At 46.1% G+C, this 25242-nt stretch overlaps 1 protein-coding gene across 1 annotated transcript in view; it reads left to right on the top strand.

Moving 5' to 3' along the window:
• LOC119964113 (atrial natriuretic peptide receptor 2-like) overlaps positions 1-25242 on the top strand; it is a 126711-nt gene that overhangs the window by 28293 nt on the left and 73176 nt on the right. Inside the window, exons 6-16 of the mRNA XM_038793419.1 lie at positions 1355-1459; positions 3877-3979; positions 8096-8241; positions 10279-10370; positions 10456-10584; positions 12806-12892; positions 18091-18234; positions 22104-22225; positions 22322-22463; positions 23785-23833; positions 23934-24041. Coding sequence (XP_038649347.1) covers positions 1355-1459; positions 3877-3979; positions 8096-8241; positions 10279-10370; positions 10456-10584; positions 12806-12892; positions 18091-18234; positions 22104-22225; positions 22322-22463; positions 23785-23833; positions 23934-24041 — 1227 coding nt within the window. The remainder of the gene's footprint in view (positions 1-1354; positions 1460-3876; positions 3980-8095; positions 8242-10278; positions 10371-10455; positions 10585-12805; positions 12893-18090; positions 18235-22103; positions 22226-22321; positions 22464-23784; positions 23834-23933; positions 24042-25242) is intronic.

Here is a 25242-nt window from a genome sequence, read left to right on the forward strand (position 1 = left end):
GTTTCTGATCTGATAGATAAATCTTTATTGTCACGAGTCGGCTTACATTAACACTGCAATGAAGTTACTGTGAAAAGCCCCCAGTCGCCACATTCCGGCGCCTGTTTGGGTACACAGAGGGAGAATTCAGAATGGCCAAATTACCTAACAGCACGTCTTTCGGGACTTGTGGGAGAAAACCGGAGCACCCGGAGGAAACCCACGCAGGCACGGGGCGAATGTGCAGAATCCTCACAGACAGTGAGCCAAGCCGGGAATCGAACCTGGGACCCAGAACCACTATGCCGCCCATAGCCACAAGGGATTTGGCATTCTAAGGCGGGGAGCGTGAGCAGTTGCGGGATGGGTTTCGGAGGCCAGGAGGATAGGCACAAAGGTGGGGGCGTCATCTTGGGGAGGTGACCCTGATGAGTACAGGACAATCCCAAAAATTGCATCCCCCTTCCTTTCTGCTTTCTCACCTCAGATAGTGAAAAGATGGGCTCTCCGCCCTCACTCGCCTGCCCGTGCTCCCTGAATTATGATGTGAGCAGCCTAATGTTTAGGCCAATTGGCTTGTTAATGGGGTTTTCAACATGGCGAATGGGCTGCCCATTATGGCTCCCACCCACCTACCGTTCTCTGAAGAGCAGGTCAGGGGAGGATGGGAAGGCAGTAACCCAACCATTTCACTCAGAGTTGAACATTGTTAATAGCTGTGGTCTTAATGAGTTGGAATGAAACTTCTTTCGCTGCTGTTTCCATGTTGGTTTGGATCAACATTGGCAGCACATTTCTGTCCTGTGTTTATTCATCATTTTGTTTGAATCAAACAAAGTAGTTCTGGCCAGGACAGTCGGTGATGGTAAGGGCACATTGATGGTAAAAGATGGGACAGTTCTCCTTGGAGGAGAGAAGGATGAGAAGATGGAGGTGTTCAAAATCATGAGGGGTCTGAGAGAGTAGACAGAGAGTAACTGTACATATGGGGGCGGGGGGTCAGTGGGGGGAGGGGGGGGTGGTCGAGAGCCAGAGGATGCAGATTTCAGAATAATTGCCAGAGAAAAAGCAACAGGAACATGAAGGAAAGCTTCATTGCCCAATGAGTGGATAGGATCTGGAATGCACTGTCGGAGAGTGCGGTGGAGCGAGGTCCCACTGGGACCTTCAACGGGAAACTGGATGAGCAGCTGACTTGGAAAGAATTACAAAGCAATGGGGGAATGGACAGGGGAGTGAGAGGAGCTGGGTGACTCTGGCGGAGGGCTGATGTAGACACGATAGGCCAACCTGGGTCCTTCTGTGCTGTAACCATTCTGTAGCTCCATCATTTCATGGCTCTCACAGCCGGAATATCAAATATTGTTTATTTCAGAAAGAAGGCGGCATCTGTGGTCCCTGGATTCCGGACGATGGGAAAATAGTGACCCACACTGTTTCACAAGCAGGGAAGATGTCCCAACAAAACTGGACAACTAAGGTACAGGTTAATGAGCGATTGAGTTGTTTACGCTTATTGGCTGGTCAATTATTGTACCTCAAATGAATAAAGAAATCAAAGAAAAAGTGACAATTCTATCACCATCCGGCCTCTTAAAACTTTATGGTTGTACAACCCAAGGGTTTTAGTTTGATGTCATGGATACCAGGCACCTCTTCTTCTTAGGCAGTCGCTCCAAATAGAAGATAATTTCCTTCCACACCAGGTTAATGGGTTCTGGGATGTTGGATAAGTCTGATGCATGATCTGCAGACTCAGCCACATGCAGGGCAGATTGTGCTTGAAGAATTGGGTAGATGGTTTGTTTGAAGGTTTGTGCGCTCCCCTCGAAGCCTTGACTTCACTTCTGCATGTTTCCGAGGAAGTCCCTTGGTGAATTTGGTGCCTCCCCAAATGAAACTTTTCCATTTTGGTTGGTCACAATTCAGGGATTCCCATTACATGATGGGTGCGTTTAAATTCTTGAGGAATGCTCTGATACATCCTGAAACATTTCCATTGTCCACCTGGGAGTGAATATGGAGCAGAGCGGTGGCTTTGGGAGTCCAATGTCAGGCATACGAATGGAGCAGAGCTGTTTTTGAATGACTAACACCTCGATTCTGGGCATATTGGATTGGGAGAGGGTGCTGCTGTTGGACTGGCTTTTTACCACCAGATTTGGAGCATCTTGCAAAACCATCGCTAACGTAGCATAACCTAAAATATATGTTTGCCTTTAGTTTTAAATGTTTCATAACAGAGGAAATAGGAGTAAATCGAATGGCCCACCATGCCTGCTCCATCATTCAATATGATCATGGCTGATCAATGGCCTCAACTCCACTTTCATAGAACCCCGACAGTGCAGAAGGAGGCCACTCGGCCCATCGAATCTGCACCGACCCTCTGAAAGGGCATCCTAACCAGGCTCCCCATCCCTGCAACCTCGTACCCCCCACCTAACCCGCACGACCCTGGTCACGAAGGGGCAATTTAGCACGGCTAATCCACCTAACCTGCACATCTTTGGACTGTGGGAGGAAACCGGAGCACCCGGGGGAAACCCACCCAGACACGAGGTGAACATGCAAACTCCACACAGGCAGCCACCCGAGGCCAGATCTGAATCTAGGCCGCTGGCGCTGTGAGGAAGCAGTGCTAAATTCCTAATTTCCCACGACTCCCTGAGAAACCCAAATTCTGCCTCTCTCAACCTTCATGATATTCAAAGATGGAACATCCACAACCTTTAGAGAATTCCAATCTAGAGATTCACAATTCACAGGGTGAAGAAATGTATCTGTTTTAATTTGGCCATCTCTCATTCTCTTAAGCACCAGGAAATATTCTAACGATCCCGGCCCAGACCCAACAGTGTCTAGGATACTGGACAGAAACCCTAATATTTTATTTTAATTTTGTAAGACTATGGGGAAAGGATATCTCGCTCCAGGAGTGATTTCACAAATATGGTATATTAAAACAAACTTTATTACTAACACAGTATTAAAATATCATTAACATCACACCAAAAAGAGCTTCCAATTACTCCTTAAACAGTGCTAACTAATACGGTGAATGAGAATGCAGTACTCCTTAACTGCTATCTTTCTTCCCATGAAAATAGCAACAAAAAAAAGTCTCAGCTCTCAATCCATTGTTAAACACAATTTCCACTCAAGAGTATCTGCTTCAGGAGTATCTGTATCTGTTTGGATACTATACTTTGCGAAGGAGAGACCTTGAGACACTGCCTTAAAGAAAAGACCTGACTCCTGTCAGAACCATGCAGAAACTTTGGCTGTATTACTTCGGAAGATGCTTCTCAGCTTGTTTCAGCTCACCTTCGAACCAAACAATTCTGAACTGCATAGAAAGAAACATGCCTTCAGACATATCTTTGACTGAACCTCTGTGAGAGCAAAATGCTTAACTTCGGCTCACAACTCATTTAAAACTGAGCCGCTGTGCCACAAAATGCCTGATACCTTAGCTGCACCCAGTAACTACATCACAGTACCAAGCTGAAATCGAATTAACTCCATAGTGAACCTCACCCTAATCCAAAAAAAAAACTGCATTAGTCCAAGCTTTTTACGGTGCTTTAATTGCACCTCAACCTTACAGACCAAGATTTTTAAAAACATGACTGCAGCAGTCACACACACATTAATCCAAACGTTTAACCCTTACTGCACCAAACACCTATAATACAATATATCTGAAATTCCTATTTTCATCACCATATAGACTTCATCTACTCAATCTGTTCTCATAGGACAAACCCTTTACCCCAGGGTTTACTGGTCCACTGAAGTCTGGTTGTACTCTTTCTAGGGTAAGGATGTCCACTCAATCCTATTGATCTAAGTAATAACAACTGCTTCTCTCATTTGACACTGAACTCTGTTTAGGTTGTCTTAGTCCATGTCGGAGTGACTTCACTGATTGCACATGTTAAAGTGGGACGAATGCATGCAGCCTTAGAAGCAAAGACAACAGTGCTAAGTGCACAAGGTATTTATTGAGTTTGAGGCATCACAAAATAACTCTAAATTCTCACACTGATGGGAGATAATGATCATTTAGATACTTCTCCCCATTGAAATAATGCTCAACATCTGTGAAATAAGAAGCACTAAAACAGCATTGTTCTTTTTAGTCAAGTTTATTATAACCCTGAATCCTAATATATCCGAAGGGGCTGGTTTAGCACAGGGCTAAAGAGCTGGCTTTTAAATCAGACCAAGGCAGGCCAGCAGCATGGTTCAATTCCCGTACCAGCCTCCCTGAACAGGTGCCGGAATGTGGCGACTAGGGGCTTTTCACAGTAACTTCATTTGAAGCCTACTTGTGACAATAAGCGATTTTCATTTCATTTCATATAACCAAAGGCAGCCTTTAATCAGGGAATGTGACTTGACCACAACCCAGAGACCCAGAGTACTGCTGTGTAGATCCGGGTGCGAATCCCACCTCAGCAGATGCTGAGATTTAAACTCAATAAAAAACCTGCGATTGATGACCTTGTAACGATTGTTGGACATACCCAACTGGTTCACTAATGCTCTTTAGGGGAGGAAATCTGCTCCGGAGTACATGTGACGGCAGACCCACAGCAATGTGGTTGACCCTTAAATGGCTGAGCAAGCCACTCAATTGTGTAAAGCTGCTACAAAGCAAACACAAAAGAATGGAACAGGACATTGGAAATGACAACAACCCTGCAGTCCTTTTACTAACTTCTGGGGCTTGTGACAAAGTTGGGAGAGCTGCCTCACAGACCAGACAAGCAACAGCCTGACATAGTCATACTCACAGAATCATACCTCACAAATCTGACCCAGCCACCACTATCACCATTCCTCAGTACCCAGCCGAGCTGATATTACAGTGGTATACAATCGGGAGGGAGTTGCCCCTGCAGTCCTCATCATCGACTCTGGACCCCACGGAGTCTAATGGCTTCAGGTGGAAAATAGGCAAGGAAATCTCCTGCTGATTAGCAAGTAGTGTTCACTATCAGCTGGTGAATCAGTACTCCTCCACGTTGAACACCACTTGGATGGAGCACTGAGGGTTGCAAGGATGGGAAATTGATCTACGCCTGATACAAATCCCATTTCAAAGCTCTCCCGCAACCTTCCCGACAAAGCGGCCGTGAGCAACGCGGCCTGCGAATCAAATCCAGAGGTGCCGAGTGGATGATCCATCTCGATCTCGTCCGTAGATCCCCAGCATTAAAGCTGTCAGTCCTCAGCCAATCTGATTTATTCCATGTGTTATCAAGAAACAGCAGACGCCGCTGAATACTGCAAAGGCTATGGGTCCTGACACTATTTCCACAATAGTCCTGAAGACTTGTGCTCCAGAACTTGCCGCAGCCCTAGCTGAGCTGTTCTAGTACAGCTACAACACTGGCATCTACCCAGCAACATGGAATATTGCCCAGGTGTGTCCTGTACACAAAAAGCAGGACAAATACAACCCAGCCAATTATCAATTTACTCCTGATCATCAGGAAAGTGATGGAACGTGTCATCAACGGCACCTACTCAGAAATAGCCTACTCATGGACTCTCAGTTTGGGTTCTGCCAGGGTCATCCAGCTCCTGACCTCATGGCAGTCTTGGTTCAATTATGGACAAAAGAGCTGAGTGCCAGAGATGAGTTAAACAGAGCTAAACTGGAGTCAATGTGAATCAGGGGCAAAACCCTCCGCTAGTTGGAATGATACCTAGCACAAAGGTATGATTCCAACCAGCAGGTGGCTGGAGGTCAATCATCTCAGCTCCAGGACATCATTGCAGGAGTTCCTCAGGGTAGTGTCCTCGGCCCAACCATCTTCAGCTGCTTCATCAATAACCTCCCTTCCATCATAAGATCAGAAGTGGGGATGTTTCCGGATGACTGAACAATCTTCAGCACCATTCGCGACTCCTCATAAATTGAAGTAGTCTATGTCCAAATGCAGATACCCAGGCTGGGGCTGACAATATCCAGGCTTGGGCTGAGAAGTGGCAAGTTATATTCGCGCCACAGGAGTGTCAGGCAGTGACCACTTGATTGCTCCTCCTTCCACAAACATTGAAGCGCTCGACCTCCAATGAACAGCGGCAGCCGTGTGTACCGTCTACAAGATGCACTGCAGGAACTCGCTAAGGTTCCTTAAACAGCACCTTCCAAACCCACCACCACTACCATCTATCTAGAAGGACTTGAGCAGCAGATACCTGGGAACCCCACCACCTGGAGGTTCCCCTCCAATACACTCACCACCCTGACTTGCAGATATATCGCCATTCCTTCACTGTCGCTGGATCAAAATCCTGGAACTAACTCCCTAACAGCACAGTGGACATACCTACACCCAAGTGGCTGCAGCGGTTCAAGAAGGTAACTCATCTCCACCTTCTCACAGGCAACTCGGGCTGGGTAATGAATGCTGGACTAACCAGTGACGTCCACATCTCGAAAACAATTTTTTTTTAAATATGGAAGGAGAAACCTTCTTTACAATATTCCTTGCCCTTCCCATCACTGGGATTGCTGATCTTGGGTTACACGCCCATTCCACAACACACAATCTTATCCCTCCTTCTTATCACAGATCTTTAGCTTGTAACTGAGTGGCTCGTTCACTGCTTTCCACCTCTTTCTCGGCCACTTCTCTCTTCAATCTGCCTCATCACACCGACTGCAGATATTTATCTCGTCACAGCTTTGATGCTGTCTGACTAACATGTGGAGATCACAGCTGTGTCCTGACAAAACTTTTCTTTCAGGTTATTATGTTTTGTTTGGTTTCTCAGCAAGGTTTCCATGGATACCTAAGAGAGTTCTGAAAGAACCTTTCTACTGAATAAATCCTTCCTCTGCTGATTTAGATTTTAATTCCTGATTTTTAAATGTGTGGGCATCCCTGGCCCAGACCAGTATTTGTTTGCCAATCCCTAATTGCCTTGAGGGGGCATTTAAGAGTCAACCACATTGCTGTGGGTTTTGAGCCATATGTGGGTCAGACCAGGTAAGGACGGCAGATTTAATTCCCTCAAGTTTAATGTTCCGTGTGTAGTCCTCCAAGATGGCTAAAGGTCGTAGTGCTGACAAAGAACATCAAGCTGTGTATTTGAAACAAAGCTAGTTTATTTTACACTACTTTAAATGATTCTTATACTTTACAAAGTAATACCTGCTAAAATAACAGTATTAAATCTATGCTACAGAAATCTATAACATCTTTCTAATACAACTAACACTCTATCTCGACCTTTAATTCACTTCTCTAAAACCTTCTCTAAAACCTTCTCCCAGAACTCCAGGAGGTGGAGTCTATTTATATAGCTACTCTGTGGTGCCACCTAGTGTTCAGATACATAAACATCATCTCCTTACATTATACATATCATTACATAAAGGACGTTCCTCATGTATTTACTTGGCTTTTATGTTGTCTGTTTGAATATCAGGAAATTGTTCATTTCTTAGATAGAATTCAGAATGACCAAATTACCTATAATAATAATAATCACTTATTGTCACGAGTAGGCTTCAATGAAGTTACTGTGAAAAGCCCCTAGTCGCCACATTCAGGCACCTCTTCGGGGAGGCCGCTATGGGAATTGAACCCACGCTGCTGGCATCGTTCTGCATTGCAAGTCAGCTATTTAGCCCACTGTGCTAAACCAGCCCCAGATTTATTTGTGATTACCTGGTTTCTATGTATTCCAATTTCTCTCAGCTGACAAGTGGAAACATCTTCTCTCGATAAGTAAACACTTGTTGCAATGAGATCCACACATCCACCAGAAGCTCGCAAAACAAAACAGATCAGAATGATATCGAAAAAAGCTAGGAATATTTCCAGCATTCACTTCCTGTAAGCATCATAATTCCTTCCTGTACATGTCGGGAGAGCCTCTGACTTATGAAAAACGGCATCAACGATCTGCTGATATTTATGCCAAATATATAATATATTATGAATAAATATTTTACATGAGTTCCTGTCTAAGTGACATCTTCCCATGGTTGCATTATTGCTATCTATTAACACCACTGATTAGTAACGGAATTCTTCCAGTAGCATACTGTACAATAAGACATGTTTCCTTTAATCTCATGTTACAATAGTTTGTGACGATGGAGTTTGTGACGGGGCCGAACGATGTGATACCTGTCCTGCTGATTGTGGAGCCTGCCCCATGTCTATTGGGATCAAAGTTTCGATTGGCCTTCCAATTGCCCTGTTCTGTAGTGGGTTTATACTCACCCTGGTGGTATGTAGTGATAATCCTGATCCACTTCAGTTTATCTGTTTGATCGAGTAGGTCTGTGTGACGAGGATCAAATCTTTGTTTTTTACATATACAATGTGTGTGTTTATGCTGAGGTGATATGTACCGGGTGTGGTATACCTGGGTGGGGATTGGAACAAAGAACAATACAGCACAGGAACAGGCCATTTGGCCCTCCAAGCCTGGACCAGCCATGATACCACCCTTGGCCAAAACCCTCAGCACTTCCTTGTGCCGTATCCCTCTATACCCATCCTATCCATGTGTTTGTCAAGATGCCTTTTGAACACCGTTAATGTATCTGCTTCCACAACCTCCCCTGGCAACGTGTTTCAGGCACTCACCACCCTCTGTGTAAAAAACCTACCTCGCCCATCTCATAGAATTTCATAGAATTTACAGTACAGAAGGTGGCGATTTGGCCCATCGAGTCTGCACCGGCTCTTGGAAAGAGCACCCTACCCAAGATCCACACGTCCACCCTATCCCCATAACCCAGTACCCCCACCCAACACGAAGGGCAATTTTGGACACTATGGGAAATTTAGCATGGCCAATCCACCTAACCCGCACATCTTTGGACTGTGGGAGGAAACCGGAGCACCCGGAGGAAACCCACGCACACACGGGGAGAACGTGCAGACTCCGCACAGACAGTGACCCAAGCCGGGAATCGAACCTGGGATCCTGGAGCTGTGAAGCAATTGTGCTATCCACAATGCTACCGTGCTGCCCAAACCTCTAAACATTGGCCCACAGACCTTAAACCTATGCCCCTTGGTGACTGACCCCTCCACCCTAGCAGAGAGTGCCTGCCCATCCACTCTATGGCTGCCCTCTTGGGAGGGGAGCAAAATTGCGAGAGATAAATTGTGTGGCACTATTTTCCAAAGAATACTATGTTACTAAATGGTTAATTACCCCATTGTGCCATCTCTACCCTGCACCGCAAATCCGTCCTGACACCAACCCCCCCACCCTGTAGACCGCACAGCAATCCCCAACCCCGATTGCCTGGGTGCCCCACGCAATCCAACCTGCCTTCCTGGGGACCCCGATAATAGGTGACCCTCCCACAGGGAACCTCTACCTAGAGGAACCCCCACAAACCCCCCCCCCCCCCCCCACACACAAACCTTCCAGATACAGACCATCCCCACAAACAGACCCCACCCCACACACAGACCACCCCCCAGAAAATAGACCCCTGTCTGGAATCTAGACAGCAGTCCGAACAGGGGCAGTGGGAAGCATTATAGTGGCACTACTTACCTTGCAGCGCCACATGTCCATTTCTTCGAAAGTGAGCAGCTGTGCCTACATCAGGTTCCAACAGATTCACTGTCCGAAATCCATTCATGGCTTTCGAGTAGGGTTTGTGATTACCAACTCGTAAAAACTATCTGCCACTTCGAACTATTCATCTCCCTTCATGCTTCAGTAGCCTAACTGGAGAAACCTCAATGTGTATAAATATTGCCCACATCAAAGAGACGTAAGTTACACGATGTGCATTCCAAACACTGAAGCATGTGATTTCACGGCACTTAGTTTCCTTTAAGCAGGGGATTCCTATGAGAGGGGTCTCCCTATTCCAGGGGTTCTGGTGTGGCGTCCCCTATTAAACTAGTCCCTGTGGTGGGTCCCCCATTACATGGTTCCTGTGGGTGGTTCCTCCTATCTGTGGTCTGTGGAAGCAGGGGGGGGGGGGGGGCACCGCCCCAGTACCTGGGGGCAGGGGAGGCTCCCAGGCAATCTGGAGGTAGGGGGCTGCCATGCGGTGTGGGGTGGGTGAGGCCGATCTGCGGTGCAGGGGGGTGCCAGGCGCGGGATGCCATTGCACTGTAAATTCTAAAAAAATATATATAAAAAAAGAATTGGATAGAAACAAAGGTTGAGATTTCAATGAAGGGTCATGTTTTGCAACACACATTAATTGCTGCGTCTACCTCACAGCTGTCAATAATCTCTGCATTCAAATCGGGTTTGATTCTGAAAGATCTTTCATATACTTTTTAGTGGCTGCAATACCAAAAGCAAAAGATGCTTTGGGACGAGAGCTGGATCATCAATCTGAAGGACATTAAGATAGGTACTTCAACACGTTCAGAGTGTTTTCAGAAATGTTCGGTGGTGTCACTTCGTTTCTCATTTGCCGTTCCAATTGTGTGTTTCAGGGAGTGAATTTGTACCGAGAGTCGGCAGCATTGTAACTGTCCAACAAGCCAATGGAACTTCAGTGCCAAGTCTCATGACAGATGCTACCGTAAACACATGCACTGCAAGCCCATCACATAAACAGAGTTTTATCCAGACTGGAATTTAGTAAGTCTGCAGCCCAGTCACGTATTTTTGTCAACCTCTATAACTAACTTGGAGTCATACCTGACACAAAGGGTGGTTGGAGGTCAATCATCTCAGCTCCAGGACATCACTGCAGGAGTTCCTCAGGGTAGTGTCCGAGACCCATGCATCTTCAGCTGCTTCATCAATGACCTTCCCTTCCATCATAAGGTCAGAAGTAGGAATGTTCGCAGATGACTGAACAATGTTCAGCACCATTCACGACTCCTCAGATACTGAAGCAGTCCATGTCTAATTGCAGCAAGACCTGGACAATATCCAGGTTTGGGCTGACAAGTGGCAAGTTACATTTGTGCCATACAAGTGCCAGACAATGACCATCTCCCACAAGAGAGGATCTAACCACTGCCCCTTGACATCCAATGGCATTACCATAGCTGAATCCCCCACAAGCAACATCCTGGGGGTTACCATTGATCAGAAATTGAACTGGACTAGCCACATTAATACTGTGGCTACCAGGGTAAAAGACTAGGAATCTTACGGTGACTAACTCACCTCCTGACCCCAAAGCCTGTCCACCATCTACGAGACACAAGTCAAGAGTGTAATGGAATACTATCTATTTGCCTGGATTTTGACCCAGCGACAGTGAAGCAATACTGATATATTTCCAAGCCGGGATTATGTGTGGCTTGGAGGGGAACTAGCAGACGGCAGTGTTGCCATCTACCTGTTGCCCTTGTCCTTCTATTTGGTAGTGGTTGTGGGTTTTGAAGGTGCTGTCAAAGGAGCCTTGGTGAGTTGCTGCAGTGCATCCTTTAGATGGCACACACTGCTGCCACTGTGGAGGGGGTGAATGTTTAAGGTGGCGGAATGGATGCCAATCGAGCGGGCTGCTTTGTCCTGCATGTTGTTGAGCTTCTTGAGCTGTTGGCTTGGGGCTCCACTCATCCAGGCAAGTGGAGAATATTCCATAACACTCCTGCTGTGCCCCTTGTGGATGATGGACAGTGTAATGATGTGTATAGTACATGTGTAGTAAAGGGTTAACAACAGAAACTGTGTGTAACTCAATACTAGATGGCGTTATTAAGTTATTGTATATAATGCAGCATCTCTAGGAATTCTGGGAGAAGATGATGAGAAGATGATGAGAAAGCAGAGGGAGATTTCATTGTAGAAACATAGCACGAAGTTGAGTTCTAGTGTAGTTTAATAGTTAAAGAGAATATTGATTACTGTACTACAGATTCAGTATTATTAGTTTATATCTGTTACTTAGTAAAGTGTGAGAACCTAATCATGTTTAGTAGTGAAAAATAAATTTGTTTTGATTTAAAGTTCTTATTTCAATGTTCTTTGTCAACACTACATATCTGGCTATCTTGGAGAACAAGGCAAGGAATATAACAGGCAGGTTTTGGGAAGTCAGGTGAGTTATTCAACGCATAAATCCCATCCTCTGACCTGCTCTTGCAGCCACAGTATTAATATGGCTGGGTCCAATTCAGTTTCCCCCAGGATGTTGATAGTGGAGGATTCAGTGATGGTAATGCCATTGACTGTCAAGGCTCTTGATGGAGATGGTCATTGCCCAGCACTTGTGCGGTGCAAATGTTATTTTCCACTTATCAGCCCAAACTTGGATATTGTCCAGGTCTTGCTGCATTTGGTGGACCTGGATTGCCTCAGTGTCTGAGGAGTCGTGAATGGTGCTGAACATTGGTGCAGTCATTAGCGAACATCCCCTCTTCTCACCTATTGATGGAAAGAAGGTCACTGATGAAGCAGCTGAAGATGATTGGGCCGAGGACACTACCCTGAGGAACTCCTGCAGTGATGTCCTGGAGCTGAGATGATTGACCTCCAACCACCACAACCATCTTCCTTTGTGCCGGGTATGGCTCCAACCAGGGGGCAGTTTTCTCCCAGATTCCCATTGACTCCAGTTTACCTCGGGGCCTTGGAATCATAGAATTATGGAAGCATGCGGCACAGAATGGAGCACAACTCTGGAGTCATCAGGAGAGGTTGGTAGCAGACCTTGTGCTGAAGTTCCAGGAACAGAAGCTCCGAGAGCTCCAGGCAAAACAAAGCAGAGCTGACCATAAAAAATAAATCAAATGACATTAATATACATTCTATTTGAACTAAAATTTATTTTGAAAAAGACGGGCCTGGTAAAGTGCACCAAGGGTTTATTTTCCTCTTGTTAAACCCTGTCCTATTTTTATTTCAGTGATGGCCGGACAGTGGCTATTAAAAGGATCCCCAAGAAAACCTTCGCTCTCTCAAAAACCATCAGGAAAGAAGTAAAGCAAGTGAGGTATATGCTGACCTTTGAGAATTCTCACTTTATTCTGATATGCTTAATTTAAAATACTAAGCGAGTACAATATCCATGTATGTATATGCAATTTGTGGAATTCGGGATCGAGGCTCAACTGGAACTAATGGAAGGGGGGAACAAATACTTGTTGATGGGTGAACATAGAATGAAATGGTATGTGTGCGCAGTGAGTTTCCCGCACTGTACAAGAGGAGAGTGGATTCATGCTGGCTAACTTTAGAATAAACTGGGTGGGGGACAGTGATTAGGGAGCACAGTTATTGGCTTTGGCACCCTTGGGTTAGTTTTAGGTTATTGACCATGGCTGCCATTTCATTACCAACAACCCTGTGCTAAACCACTGTTACACCTTTATTAGGTGATGTATGGTAGGACCTGTAACACAGGTTCGCCGGTAGTCCCTGCCTGCTGGCTCCGCCCAGTAGGCGGAGTATAAATAATGTGTGTCCTCCATGCAGCAGCCATTTCGCCAGCTGCTGTAGGAGGCCACACACCTCAGAGCAATAAAGCCTCAGTTGCACCCAACTCTCGTCTTTGTTCAATTGATCGTGCATCAAACCCCCCTTCGCGCTGAAAGTATACAGGTGGACAAAACGCCCTTCACCCGTTAATGCCTTGGATCACATCTTTCCTGGGCACGGCATCAAAGGGTGGATGGTCAAACGAGAGGGGCAAGTCACCCTGTTCGCACCATCAGAGGAGGAAATGGTGTGAGAAGGAAAGGAAGAAGTAAGATGTTAACAAAGCAGCAAGACGCGTGGAGTCCAAAATGGACTCCAACACAGGACTGTTGAAGGAACTATGTCAGCTGGGTCAAGTAAAGCTTATCTTCATATTCTGAAGAAGAGACATCAGTGTCATTCCAAAAAGGATTTCCAAGGTTATAAATATTAGGAAGGATTGAACAGTCTGGGATTTTTTCCTCTAGAAAAGAGCTAGGAGTCTGGATAGAGGCTTTAACATTATGAAAGGGTTTGATAAGGTAGACATAGGAAAGTTACTTGTGGAGGAGACCAAAACTATGGATAATAAATATAAGATTGGGAGAGTTAGCTGGGAGCCCGCATTGCCTTGGAGGGCCAGCCCTATTCCGAGGTGGCACTTAGAGTAATAAAAAAAGAGAATGTTGGAAAAACTCAGCAGGTCTGGCAGCATCTCTGGAGAGATGCTCTTCCTCAAAGCTAAGAGTCATACTGACCTGAAACAATGGCTCAGTCTCTCTCTCCACAGATACTGCCAGAATGGCAGAGATTTTCCAGCATTTTCTGTTTTCATTTCAGATTTCCAGCATCTGCAGTATTTTGCCTTTACTTATCTCCACAGCATTGGGCCTGCCCTGAATTAAGCCCCCAGTATGGTGGATGTCCTTGCCCTCGAGAGCTGGTGGCCACAGCTGCCGTTATTGTAGAGGGGCTGAACTACAGGATCAGTGGTCGATCCTTCAGAGAAAGATAAGTGGGATGGGATGCAGGTACCAGGGAAGAAATGGGAGAGGGGAAGAGAGCAAGGCAGGGGGTTGCCTTCCTCAGGCCTCCCCTGTAGCAAAGCCCGATCCTTAAACTGGGCACAGAGTGCCTTTGTATGAGAGCCTCTCCCCACCCCTCAGTAGCAGCAGGTAAACCGACATGGTTGCCCAGTGGCCTTCCAAGATAGCATGTCATCCTGCCCGTTGCTGGGTGAATACCAGCTGGAGTGGGTCAAGGCCCTTAAATTGCTACTAAAGGTCCCAGTAAGCCTCCAGGTGAGAAGTTTTCCCACCCCTGGAGCCCCTGACCTTAATTGGAGGGAGGCAGGAATGTTGCAAGATCTCGACCCCGCCGGATCGCACGGAACCCCACCTAAAACTTGTCTCTGGGGGATCGATCGGGGGGGTGGGGGGGGGGGGGGGGGGGGGGGTGGCGGGGGGGGGTTAGCATAAATTTACACCAACATCGTCATTAATAAATTGAACCGGAAATTCACACGACACATCTTTACCCAGAGAGTGGGGAGAATGTGGAACTCGCTCTCGCAGGGAGTGGCCGAGGTGAATAGTATTGATACATTGAAGGATAAACTTCAGTGAGGGAGAAAGGAATAGAAGGAGATGCTGAAAGGGTGAGATGGAGAGGGGGAGGGAGGAGGCCCGTGTGAAACACAAACCTCAGCGTGGAGTTGGGTCAAATGGAATGTTTTCACGTTGCGATATCTTGTATCATGTAATAAAACCAAGGTGGATGCAGTACACAGCTGAGTAATAATTACTCTAGATAGAACCAAGATGATGAAAAAACACTGGATGAATACTTAGTCGCTTCTAGTGAAATATAAAATGCACACACCACAATAGAATAATTTTAAATTATTGGGGGGGGGTGGTTTAGCTCATTTGGCTGGACAACTGGTTTGTAATGCAGAGCAAGGCCAGCAGCACGGGTTCAATTCCCCGAGGAAGACTGGCTGAGCTTATTCAGGAAGGCCCCACCTTCTCAACCTTACCCCTCGCCTGAGGTGTAGTGACCCTCTGGTTAAATCACCACCAGTCAGCTCCCCCCCTCATCAAAGGGGAAAGCAGCCTATGGTCATCTGGGACTATGGTGAGAACGTTCAATGAAATATTATGGTGTGTATATACTGAGTGGTTAATAGAAATATTCTCTTATGCCCTGTGGTTGAGGAATAATTTAAATATTGCACCTTAAACCCAATTTGTTTCAATGTTTTGATGAGATTAGTTGGCAATAATATCAGGAATGATAAAAGGGTGATCAAATACACACAGCTTTAACGACCTTCTGGGCTAGTGCGGAGTCAATTCCAGACCCACTTGACCCGGACTCGCAACACAATCGAAATGAACAAATAATTCTTGGAAATACATCCCAAGTCTTTGGCCCTTGGCTGCCCAATAACTTCAGTCACAGGATTGTAAATTTAAGCACAATTCATTTTATTAATATCAATAACTATAATCCAATAAGGAGCAAATACAACTGGTTAACTATTATCTAAATCTGACCCACTCCTCTTTAACTCACTCCTATCCGCTACCCACACACAGAAGACAGACAAGCAAACACAGAAGGAAAATAGTGCAAAAATAATGATGAAAGTTGTAGTAATCCACGGGTGGCAGGAGTTCCGTCACCACACCAATATTTATTTACAATAACGATATTACAGGAGCAGCTACAAACAGTGCTGCTAGCAGTCCAGTCAAGTAAAGACTGGCTCACAAAGCCTACACAGGTGATTATATGGGCCCCCACTATGAGCTATCATTGAGGGAGCTCATACTCCAATTGGCCAACCAATAAAGCCAATTGGAGTTCATTACAAAAGTAAAAAGGATAAGTGTCTTTGTTTCAGATGGCTTCTTCTAGCCCACCTTCCTTTCGTTTAAGCTTTCACCTCGAGATTTCTTCTTTCAGTCTGCAATGGTTTTCACTGTAGATTCATCCAGATTCTCAGTAGGTTCAGAAACATGGCAGTTGTGCAGCTTTACTGGAGTGAGAGAGAGAGAGAGAGAAACTCACAGCTTCTTCTGAGATCCAGGACCCGACTGTCCTTTCCTTGCTTCTCTGAAAACCATCCCACTTGGCGAGGACCCAATCACCGCCTGCTCCCAGGCAGAATGCGGCCTTTTGGCCAATTCATTGGCCAGAAGGGGAGTGTGCAGCGGGACCTGGGCGTCCTTATACACCAGTCGCTGAAGATAAGCATGCAGGTGCAGCAAGCAGTAAAGAAGGCTAATGGTACGTTGGCCTTCATTGCGAGAGGTTTCGAGTATAGAAGCAGGGATGTGTTGCTTCAATTATAAGGGCCTTGGTGAGGCCACACCTGGAGTATTGCATGCAGTTTTGGTCTCCTTCTCTGAGGAAGAATGTTCTTGCTCTCGAGGATTCACCAGACTGATTCCAGGGATGGCGGGACTGCCATATGAGAGAGATTGACTCGGTTGGGATTGTTCTCGCTGGAGTTCAGAAGAATGAGAGGCGATCTCATAGAGACGTATAAAGTTTTAACGGGACTGGACAGGGTGGATGCAGGGAAGATGTTACCAATGATGGGTGTGTCCAGAACCAGGGTCGCAGTCTGAGGATTCAGGGTAAACTATATCGGACAGAGATAAGGAGACATTTCTTCACCCAAAGAGTGGCGAGCCTGTGGAATTCATTACCACAGGAAGTAGTTGATGCTAAAACTTTGAATACATTCAAGAGGCGGCTAGATATAGTACTTGGGGAGAATGGGATCAAAGGTTACGGGGAGAAAGCAGGATTAGGCTATTGAGTTGGATGATCAGCCATGATCGTGATAAATGGCGGAGCAGGCTCGAAGGGCCAAAAGGCCTCCTCCTGCTCCTATTCTTTAAGTATTTATGTTTCAATGTACCTTTTGAGTTCCGCACTTCCTTTCCTCGACTTAAAGGTATATGTCTATTAAACATCCATGGATCAAAAATGATAACGGCAAACTAAAATAAATGAAAATCAAAGGGAATTAACAAAAGGGCCCTTACACTGCATAAAACAAGAGGATATTGTAATTCGTACTGACATTGCTATTTCTCACATTTAGAATCACACACCTGAGAAAACTGCTGGAGACGGTGTGTTAGTAAATTGCATCAACAAAATAAAAAGCAGAAAAGGAGACAATGGTATCTAGACAAACCAGAGCTATGGAGGTGATGGAAGAGAAGGCGGGGTGTGAGAGGGAGCTGAGTTTAAAGAGAGAGTCTTAAGTTGGAGCAGTGACTGAAACTGTTAATAGAGCTTGCTATCTGTACAAGCACGTTTTAAAAATGTGGTTAGGGTGATAGGTCACTCCATTAAAACATGCCACCCAACTGGTCACACATTCACCCTTTATCTATCTGACAGATATTTAATAGGTGTGGTTAACCATCTCCCATTAAAATAATACATGAGTGAGGAGAATATAAATCTGGTTTTATAAAGTGCTACTGTCAAGCTCTGTGATTTTCAGTTTTCACAGAAAATAAGCTGGGATTGTGGAAAGGGATTTCCAAACTATTGGCAACATTTCCAGAATCATACACAATAACATTGAACTTTTGCTTTGACATTTATGCGCCGCTGATCGATATTCAATGCATAAATCTATTTTGCACATGTTAGTTAATGGTGTTTGTGAGTTTGATTTGCGAATTGTTTCCTTGCTCATTCCAGAGAACTCGATCATCCAAATCTATGCAAGTTTATTGGTGGATCTGTCGAGGTGCCCAATGTTACCATTGTTACTGAATACTGCCCAAAAGGAAGTCTGACTGATGTTCTGTTCAATGATGATATTCCCTTAAACTGGGGATTCAGGTAAATGACAATTTGGAATGGTTCACTTGGTTTTTAGATCCAAATCTGAATAATATTGGCACAGTGGTTAGCACAGTCGCTTCACAGCTGCAGGATCCCAGGTCCGTTTCCAAGCTTGGATCACTGTCTGTGCGGAGTCTGCACGTTCCCCCCTTATCTGCGTGGGTTTCCTCCGGGTGCTCCGGTCCAAAGATGTGCAGGTTAGGTGGATTGGCCGTGATAAATTGCCCTTAGTGTCCAAATAAACAGGTTAGGTGAGGCTGCTGGGTTACGGGGATAGGATGGAGGTGTGGGCTTGGGTAGGGTGCTCTTTCCAAGGGCCGGTACAGACTCACTGGACTGAGTGGCCTCCTTCTGCACTGTAAATTCTATGATTCTATGATTGATACTTCCACCTTCATAACACCATAACATCGCTCACCTAAGCCCCTGCTGGAACAGCAAAGGCTGCTGAAGGCCTCTGGCTTCATTACCTCCAGGGTAGCCCATTCCTATGTTCAGCCACCAGCCTTCCACGTTGCACACTCCATATATTTGACATCATCCAAAACTATGCTACCTATCTTCTAATTTTCTAACTGACAGCAAGTTCCATTCACCCATCGACAGCTCGCTGATCTACACTGTCTCTCAGTCTGGAAACTCCTCAATATTAAATTTCTCATTGTTTTCAAGGACTCCCATGGCCTTGGCCAACCCTATGTCTGTAATCTCCCCATAACCCATAATCTTCAGGATCACGACGCAACTCAAATTGTCCTTGTTCCGCCATTGGTGGCTGTGCCTTTAGCTCACTGGGTTCCTAAGCTCTGACATTATCTTCCTTAACATCTACCCCTTTATCTCATTTCTCCACCTTTCAGGTAATCCTGAACATCTGCCTCTTCGAACAAGCATCTCAGTCCCATGACATCAGTGTAGTGTCCTGGGCCCAACCAACTTCAGCTTTCCCTCTCAATGATCTTTCCTCATCATAAGCTCAGAAGTGGGGATGTTTGCTGATATTTGCACAAAGTCCAGCATCGTTCACGATTCCTCAGATACTGAAGCTGCCCAAATGCAGCAGGTCCTGGATAACTGTCAGGCGTAGGTACCAACGTTAAGGCCCACGCTCAACGTGCCTCTGTTACGATCCCTTGGGCAGCTGTACAATCAATTCCAGCCCCACTCATCCCAGAGTCATGACACAAGTGATCCAACCAATAACTCTGATAAAAATACCCCAAATCTTGGCCCTTGGTTCTAATTACAGTCACAAGGTTTGTCAGTTTAAACACAATTGCTGTTTATTTATAACTAGAACACATATGAAGTATGCAGTGAATACAGTTGCTTCATGTCAAACTAAATACCTGACTCCGCCTTCAACTGTCCCACCCTCTACCCAGACACAGAAGACAAACACAGAGGGATGGAAAGGGGTAAAGAAAATAAGGGTTAAGATTAAAAGATAAGAATCCTTGCTTCACATGATGAGTTCTTCAGTGCACATCATCTGAAGCAAGGACTCTGATCTTTTAATCTTAACCCTTATTTTTGTTACCCCTTTCTATCCCTCTGTGTTTGTCTTCTGTGTCTGGGTAGAGGGTGGGACAGTTGAAGGAGAATCAGCTATATAGTTTGACATGAAGCAACTGTATTCACTGCAGACATCTTTAACCTGTCCCTATTCCACTCCGAGGTCCCCACGCGCTTCAAGAAGACCACCATCATACCGGTACCAAAGAAGAACCAGGCAACGTGCCTCAATGACTACCATCCAGTGGCCCTGCCTTCAGTCGTAATGAAGTTCTTCGAGAGGTTGATCATGAAGCGCATCACCTCCATACTCCCAGAATGCCTTGATCCACTGCAATTCGCATACCATTGCAACCACATCAGACGCCATTTCCCTGGCCCTACACTCATCCCTCGAGCATCTCGAAATCAAGGACTCCTACATCAGACTCCTATTTATTGACTACTGCTCCGCCTTCAACACCATAATGCCAGCCAAGCTCATATCAAAGCTCCAAAACCTAGGACTTGGCTCTCCACTCTGCAACTGGATCCTCGATTTTCTGACCAACAGACCACAATCAGTGAGAATGAACACCAACACCTCCACCACAATAGTCCTCAATACCGGGGCCCTGCAAGGCTGCGTACGTAGCCCCCTACTCTACTCCCTGCACACACACGACTGCATGGCAAAACTTGGTTCCAACGCCATCTACAAGTTAGCTGACGATACAACCATAGTGGGCCAGATCTCGAATAACGATGAGTCAGAATACAGGAGGGAGATAGAGAACCTAGTGGAGTGGTGCAGCGACAACAATCTCTCCCTCAATGCCAGCAAAACTAAAGAGCTGGTTATTGACTTCAGGAAGCAAAATACTGTACACGCCCCTGTCAGCATCAACGGGGACGAGGTGGAGATGGTTAGCAGTTTCAAATTCCTAGGGGTGCACATCTCTAAAAATCTATCCTGGTCCACCCACGTCGGCACTACCACCAAGAAAGCACAACAGCGCCTATACTTCCTCAGGAAACTAAGGAAATTCGGCATGTCCACATTAACCCTTACCAACTTTTACAGATGCACCATAGAAAGCATCCTATCGGGCTGCATCACAGCCTGGTATGGCAACTGCTCGGCCCAGGACCGCAAGAAACTTCAGAGAGTCGTGAACAATGCCCAGTCCATCACACAAACCTGCCTCCCATCCATTGACTCCATCTACACCTCCCACTGCCTGAGGAAAGCAGGCAGCATAATCAAAGATCCCTCCCACCCGGCTTACTCACTCTTTCAACTTCTTTCATCGGGCAGGAGATACAGAAGTCTGAGAACACACACAAACAGACTCAAAAACAGCTTCTTCCCCACTGTCACCAGACTCCTAAATGACCCTCTTATGGACTGACCTCATTAACACTACACCCTCTATGCTTCATCCGATGTCAGTGCTTATATAGTTACATTGTGTACCTTGTGTTGCCCTATTATGTATTTTCTTTTATTCCCTTTTCTTCCCATGCACTTAATGATCTGCTGAGCTGCTCGCAGAAAAATACTTTTCACTGCACTGTACCTCGGAACACGTGACAATAAACAAATCCAATCCAATCCAATCCAATCCTTCACAGTATGAATGTGGTTTAAAGTCTCTGACCTGCACATATAATGATCTTCCTTGCAGCTGGCAATATCTTACTCACAGCTGCTCCAGGAGAGGCTTCTTGCTTCACATCAGGCTCTGCTTTTAGTTTGTGGTTTATTTCCAGACCTCTTTATTTCTTCAGACACTTTATCTCATGTCAAGCCTTTCCTTCATCTTGTGGTTTAATCCCAAGCCTTTATTGTTCCAATAGAATGGCACCCAGACCTACTGGCAAAAGAGAGTGAGAGTGAGAGAAAGAAGAGTCCTCCAGTGACTCACTGCCCATTTATTTCATAGAGTTTACAGTGCAGAAGGAGGCCATTTGGCCCATCAAGTCCGCACTGGCTCTTGGAAAGAGCACCTGACCCAAGGTCATAACCATAATCATAACCATAACCCCGTACCCCCACCCAACACTAAGGGCAATTTTGGACACTAAGGGCAATTTTGCATGGCCAATCCACCTAGCCTGTACATCTTTGGACCGTGGGAGGAAACCGGAGCACCCGGAGGAAACCCACGCAGACACAGGGAGAATGTGCAGACTCCGCACAGCCAGTGACCCAAGCTGGGAATCGAACCTGGGACCCTGGAGTTGTGAAGCAATTGTGCTAACCACAATGCTACCGTGCTTTATCCCTCATAATTCTGTGAAGCACCTTGGAATATTTATTTTCTATATTCAAGGCGTGATAGAAATGCAAGTTTTTGTTGTTGCTTCAGACTCTCATTTGCAACTGACCTGGCACGGGGGATGGTCTACCTTCACCAGCATAAAATTTACCACGGGAAGTTACAATCAATGAACTGTGTCATCGATGATAGATGGGTTTGCAAAATCGCAGGTAATTCTCCGTCATGCAAGCTGGGCAGTTTAATGGATTGCAGCATCTTGTACAGAATTTTACTGTTAACTGGCGTTTCAATTTTATTGCACGAAGATTATGGTTTAGCTGCCTACAGAAAGGATGATTTTGAGGAATTTACCAACACAATCAACGGAAATGCAAACTGCATTTACCGTGCTCCAGAAGTATTGGCAGGAACTGTTTCGAACATGTCTCCTACTGCAGATGCCTACAGGTAACGTGTCTCAAACTCAAACTGCTCCCTCCACGTTATTGTTCACCAGGTTCAGTGGATAGTTGAGGGGATATGCAGAATCCCGGGATTTAAATGGATGGGGTCTGAGAATAGAGGCTTTTGTGGAAGATTTGGTTGAGCTTTGGCCGGAGTATTTTGTCCATTTCCAGGTGCCACTCGTCGAAAGGAACGCTTTCAAATAGAATTGGACAATTATCCGAACGGAACGTGGCAGGAATTCTGTGGCCATTGCTCTACATTTGTCCCACTGGGCGCTTCCCCACACCTGGGGGCCCCTCCACGCGACATTTCTGCCCCGACCTGCCGGCAGGATTCTCCGTTATGCCGACCGGTCAATGGGGTTTCCCACTGTGGGGCAGCCCCACGCCGTCGGGAAACCCCAGGGCGCCGGCATAACAGAGAATCCCGCCGGCGGAGAATCTCGGCCCTTATTGACAAGCGGCGGGTGTATAGAATCCCGCTGCCAGAGAACGATGGGTCGCTGAGAAACACGTAGCTGGGGAACCGGAGAATCCAGCCCAATATATACAGGGCTACAGAGAAGAAGGTTTGGAGTGGGACTCTCGGAGAGATGGGCCGAACGGCCGTCATCGTTCTATGATTCCATGATTCCATAAATGAATATGGCGTAGGAGTAAAGAGATTCAAAGGGGAATTCAGAAGAAAATTCTTGACCCAGGGAGTGGTGAGATGTGGAACTCACTCCCAGAGAATTAACATGAAATGAAAATGAAAATCGCTTATTGTCACAAGTAGACCAAATGAAGTTACTGTGAAAAGCCCCTAGTCGCCACATTCCGCCGCCTGTTCGGGGAGGCTGGTACGGGAATTGAACTGTGCTGCTGGCAGCCTTGGTCTGCTTTCAAAGCAGGCGAACAGGGAAAATTCAGGTTGGAATCACAATAAGGACTGTCCCCGCCCACTGCCACGGTCTCCTGGTCCTGTTGAAAGTCAGTGGAATTTTGGTTGACCCACTGTATCCCCCGTGGGAGGATCCCAACAGGAGCAGGCCGGCAAATCCAGCCTAAGAGTTTTCTAAGGGTCGACCAACTTTTTCTTTAACCTTTTTTTAGATTGGATTATGTGGAACAGTAATCGGGTATATTTCAATTTGGTTCCTGAGAAATTTGACACCATTAATCAGGAAAAGTGGAAAATGTTAGTGCTTCTGGATTGGCTCTATACAGGAGGCAGAGAGGTTGTTGAGAAGATGGAGTTCATCATGTGGAAGCTAGATCTGATTAAGTTTCTTTCTCTTTCGCATTTCTAAAAACAAAATGCCATGTTTGTCTACATCCAGCTACTCCATAATACTGCTCGAAATTGCAACACGCTGTTGCCCAGTCCCGGTAGGTCAATTACCTTCTTGGCTAACACTTTGTATGTTGCAATTCACATCCTTTCATTCCCCCGAATTAAACTGTAATTTATTACGTCCACTTGTTCAAGGGTGATATTGACATTGAGAAGGTTGAACCAACTTGGCGGCCCTACCTCCCTGAAATGAACACGGGAAAGTCTGATAGCGACTGTCCAAATCAGAGGGACTATACTGAGGTAAGGTGCTGGCATTGAGAAACCAGATCCTGCACATTATCAATGGCAAAGTCGCCTTGGGAGAATTTAGGTGGAAAATTAAATACAATTTACCACCTGCCCATGCAACTTAACCAATGATTTTACAGTGGCAGAGGGGTCGGTCACCGGAGAACACAGAGAGAAGGTATTTGGTGAACTAATCAGAGACAACATGAAGATATGTTTTTCACACCGAGGTTTGTGGGGGTCGGGAATACGTTGGTCTGAAATGGTGGTGGAAACAGATTCAATCAAATTTCGAAAGCAAATTGGCGAAATATTTGAAGACGTGAAAAAAGTCAGAGAGCTATGGGGAAGAACTTTTGTGTGGAAGTAGATGACCATCAAAGAACCAATGTTCAATGGACCGAATCTGGGCTGTATCAAATTTTCAACCTTTGGGCGGAGTCCTCCAATCTGGGATTTTGTCCAGTGGTGTGGGTGGGATCAGGAAGTGTTTCCCGCTACAGAGGTTGGCTGGACACCAAGCCGTACCTCCCGGCCCGAACTTACTTATGTGCCTGGGGGCTAGCACCGCATTCCATGGAGGGACGGGCATGATGGCACAAACCCCGCCATCAAACCGCGGGTGCCAAATCAAAAAGGCGCCTAACGTCACTGACCCACTGTTGTAGAATGAAGATGAACTTCCTGAAAAAGAAGATGGATCACCAGCAACACTCTAAGGCTGGGTAGACCTCCTCAACGACATTGAATCCGGAGGATTTGCCTGTCGATGCCCTCACCACCACCCCTCCCCCCACCCACTGCGGTCTGTGACCCAGGTTGCTGGCGACTCCATTCCGAGCTACGGAGGCAGCCAAAGGCATTGCTCAGATGTGTGCCGACTCCTGCACGCTACATTGTTCCACTCGTCTTCTGGACCAGCATGGTTTCCCGTTAGTGTTGTGGAAAATCGAGCATGGGAGACAAGACTCCGGTCAGGCCTTCATCTGCATCCCAGTAGTGGGATGTAAACCAGTTTGCTGTGTGCTAGCCAAGGGGGTTCCCGATCTGCAATGGCAGGCACTAGCGGAAGATTCATGGGAAATTCACACCAATTTTTGGACACCCACCAAATGCTACCCCTCCTGCCCGCCATTTAGCCGGTGAGAATTCCACCCATATCCTTCCAAGTTGTCAGTCATGAATGCATTTTTGATTTCAAATGGCAGCTTTA

This window comes from Scyliorhinus canicula, chromosome 4 (assembly GCF_902713615.1).
Source record: "Scyliorhinus canicula chromosome 4, sScyCan1.1, whole genome shotgun sequence".
NCBI lineage: Eukaryota > Metazoa > Chordata > Chondrichthyes > Carcharhiniformes > Scyliorhinidae > Scyliorhinus > Scyliorhinus canicula.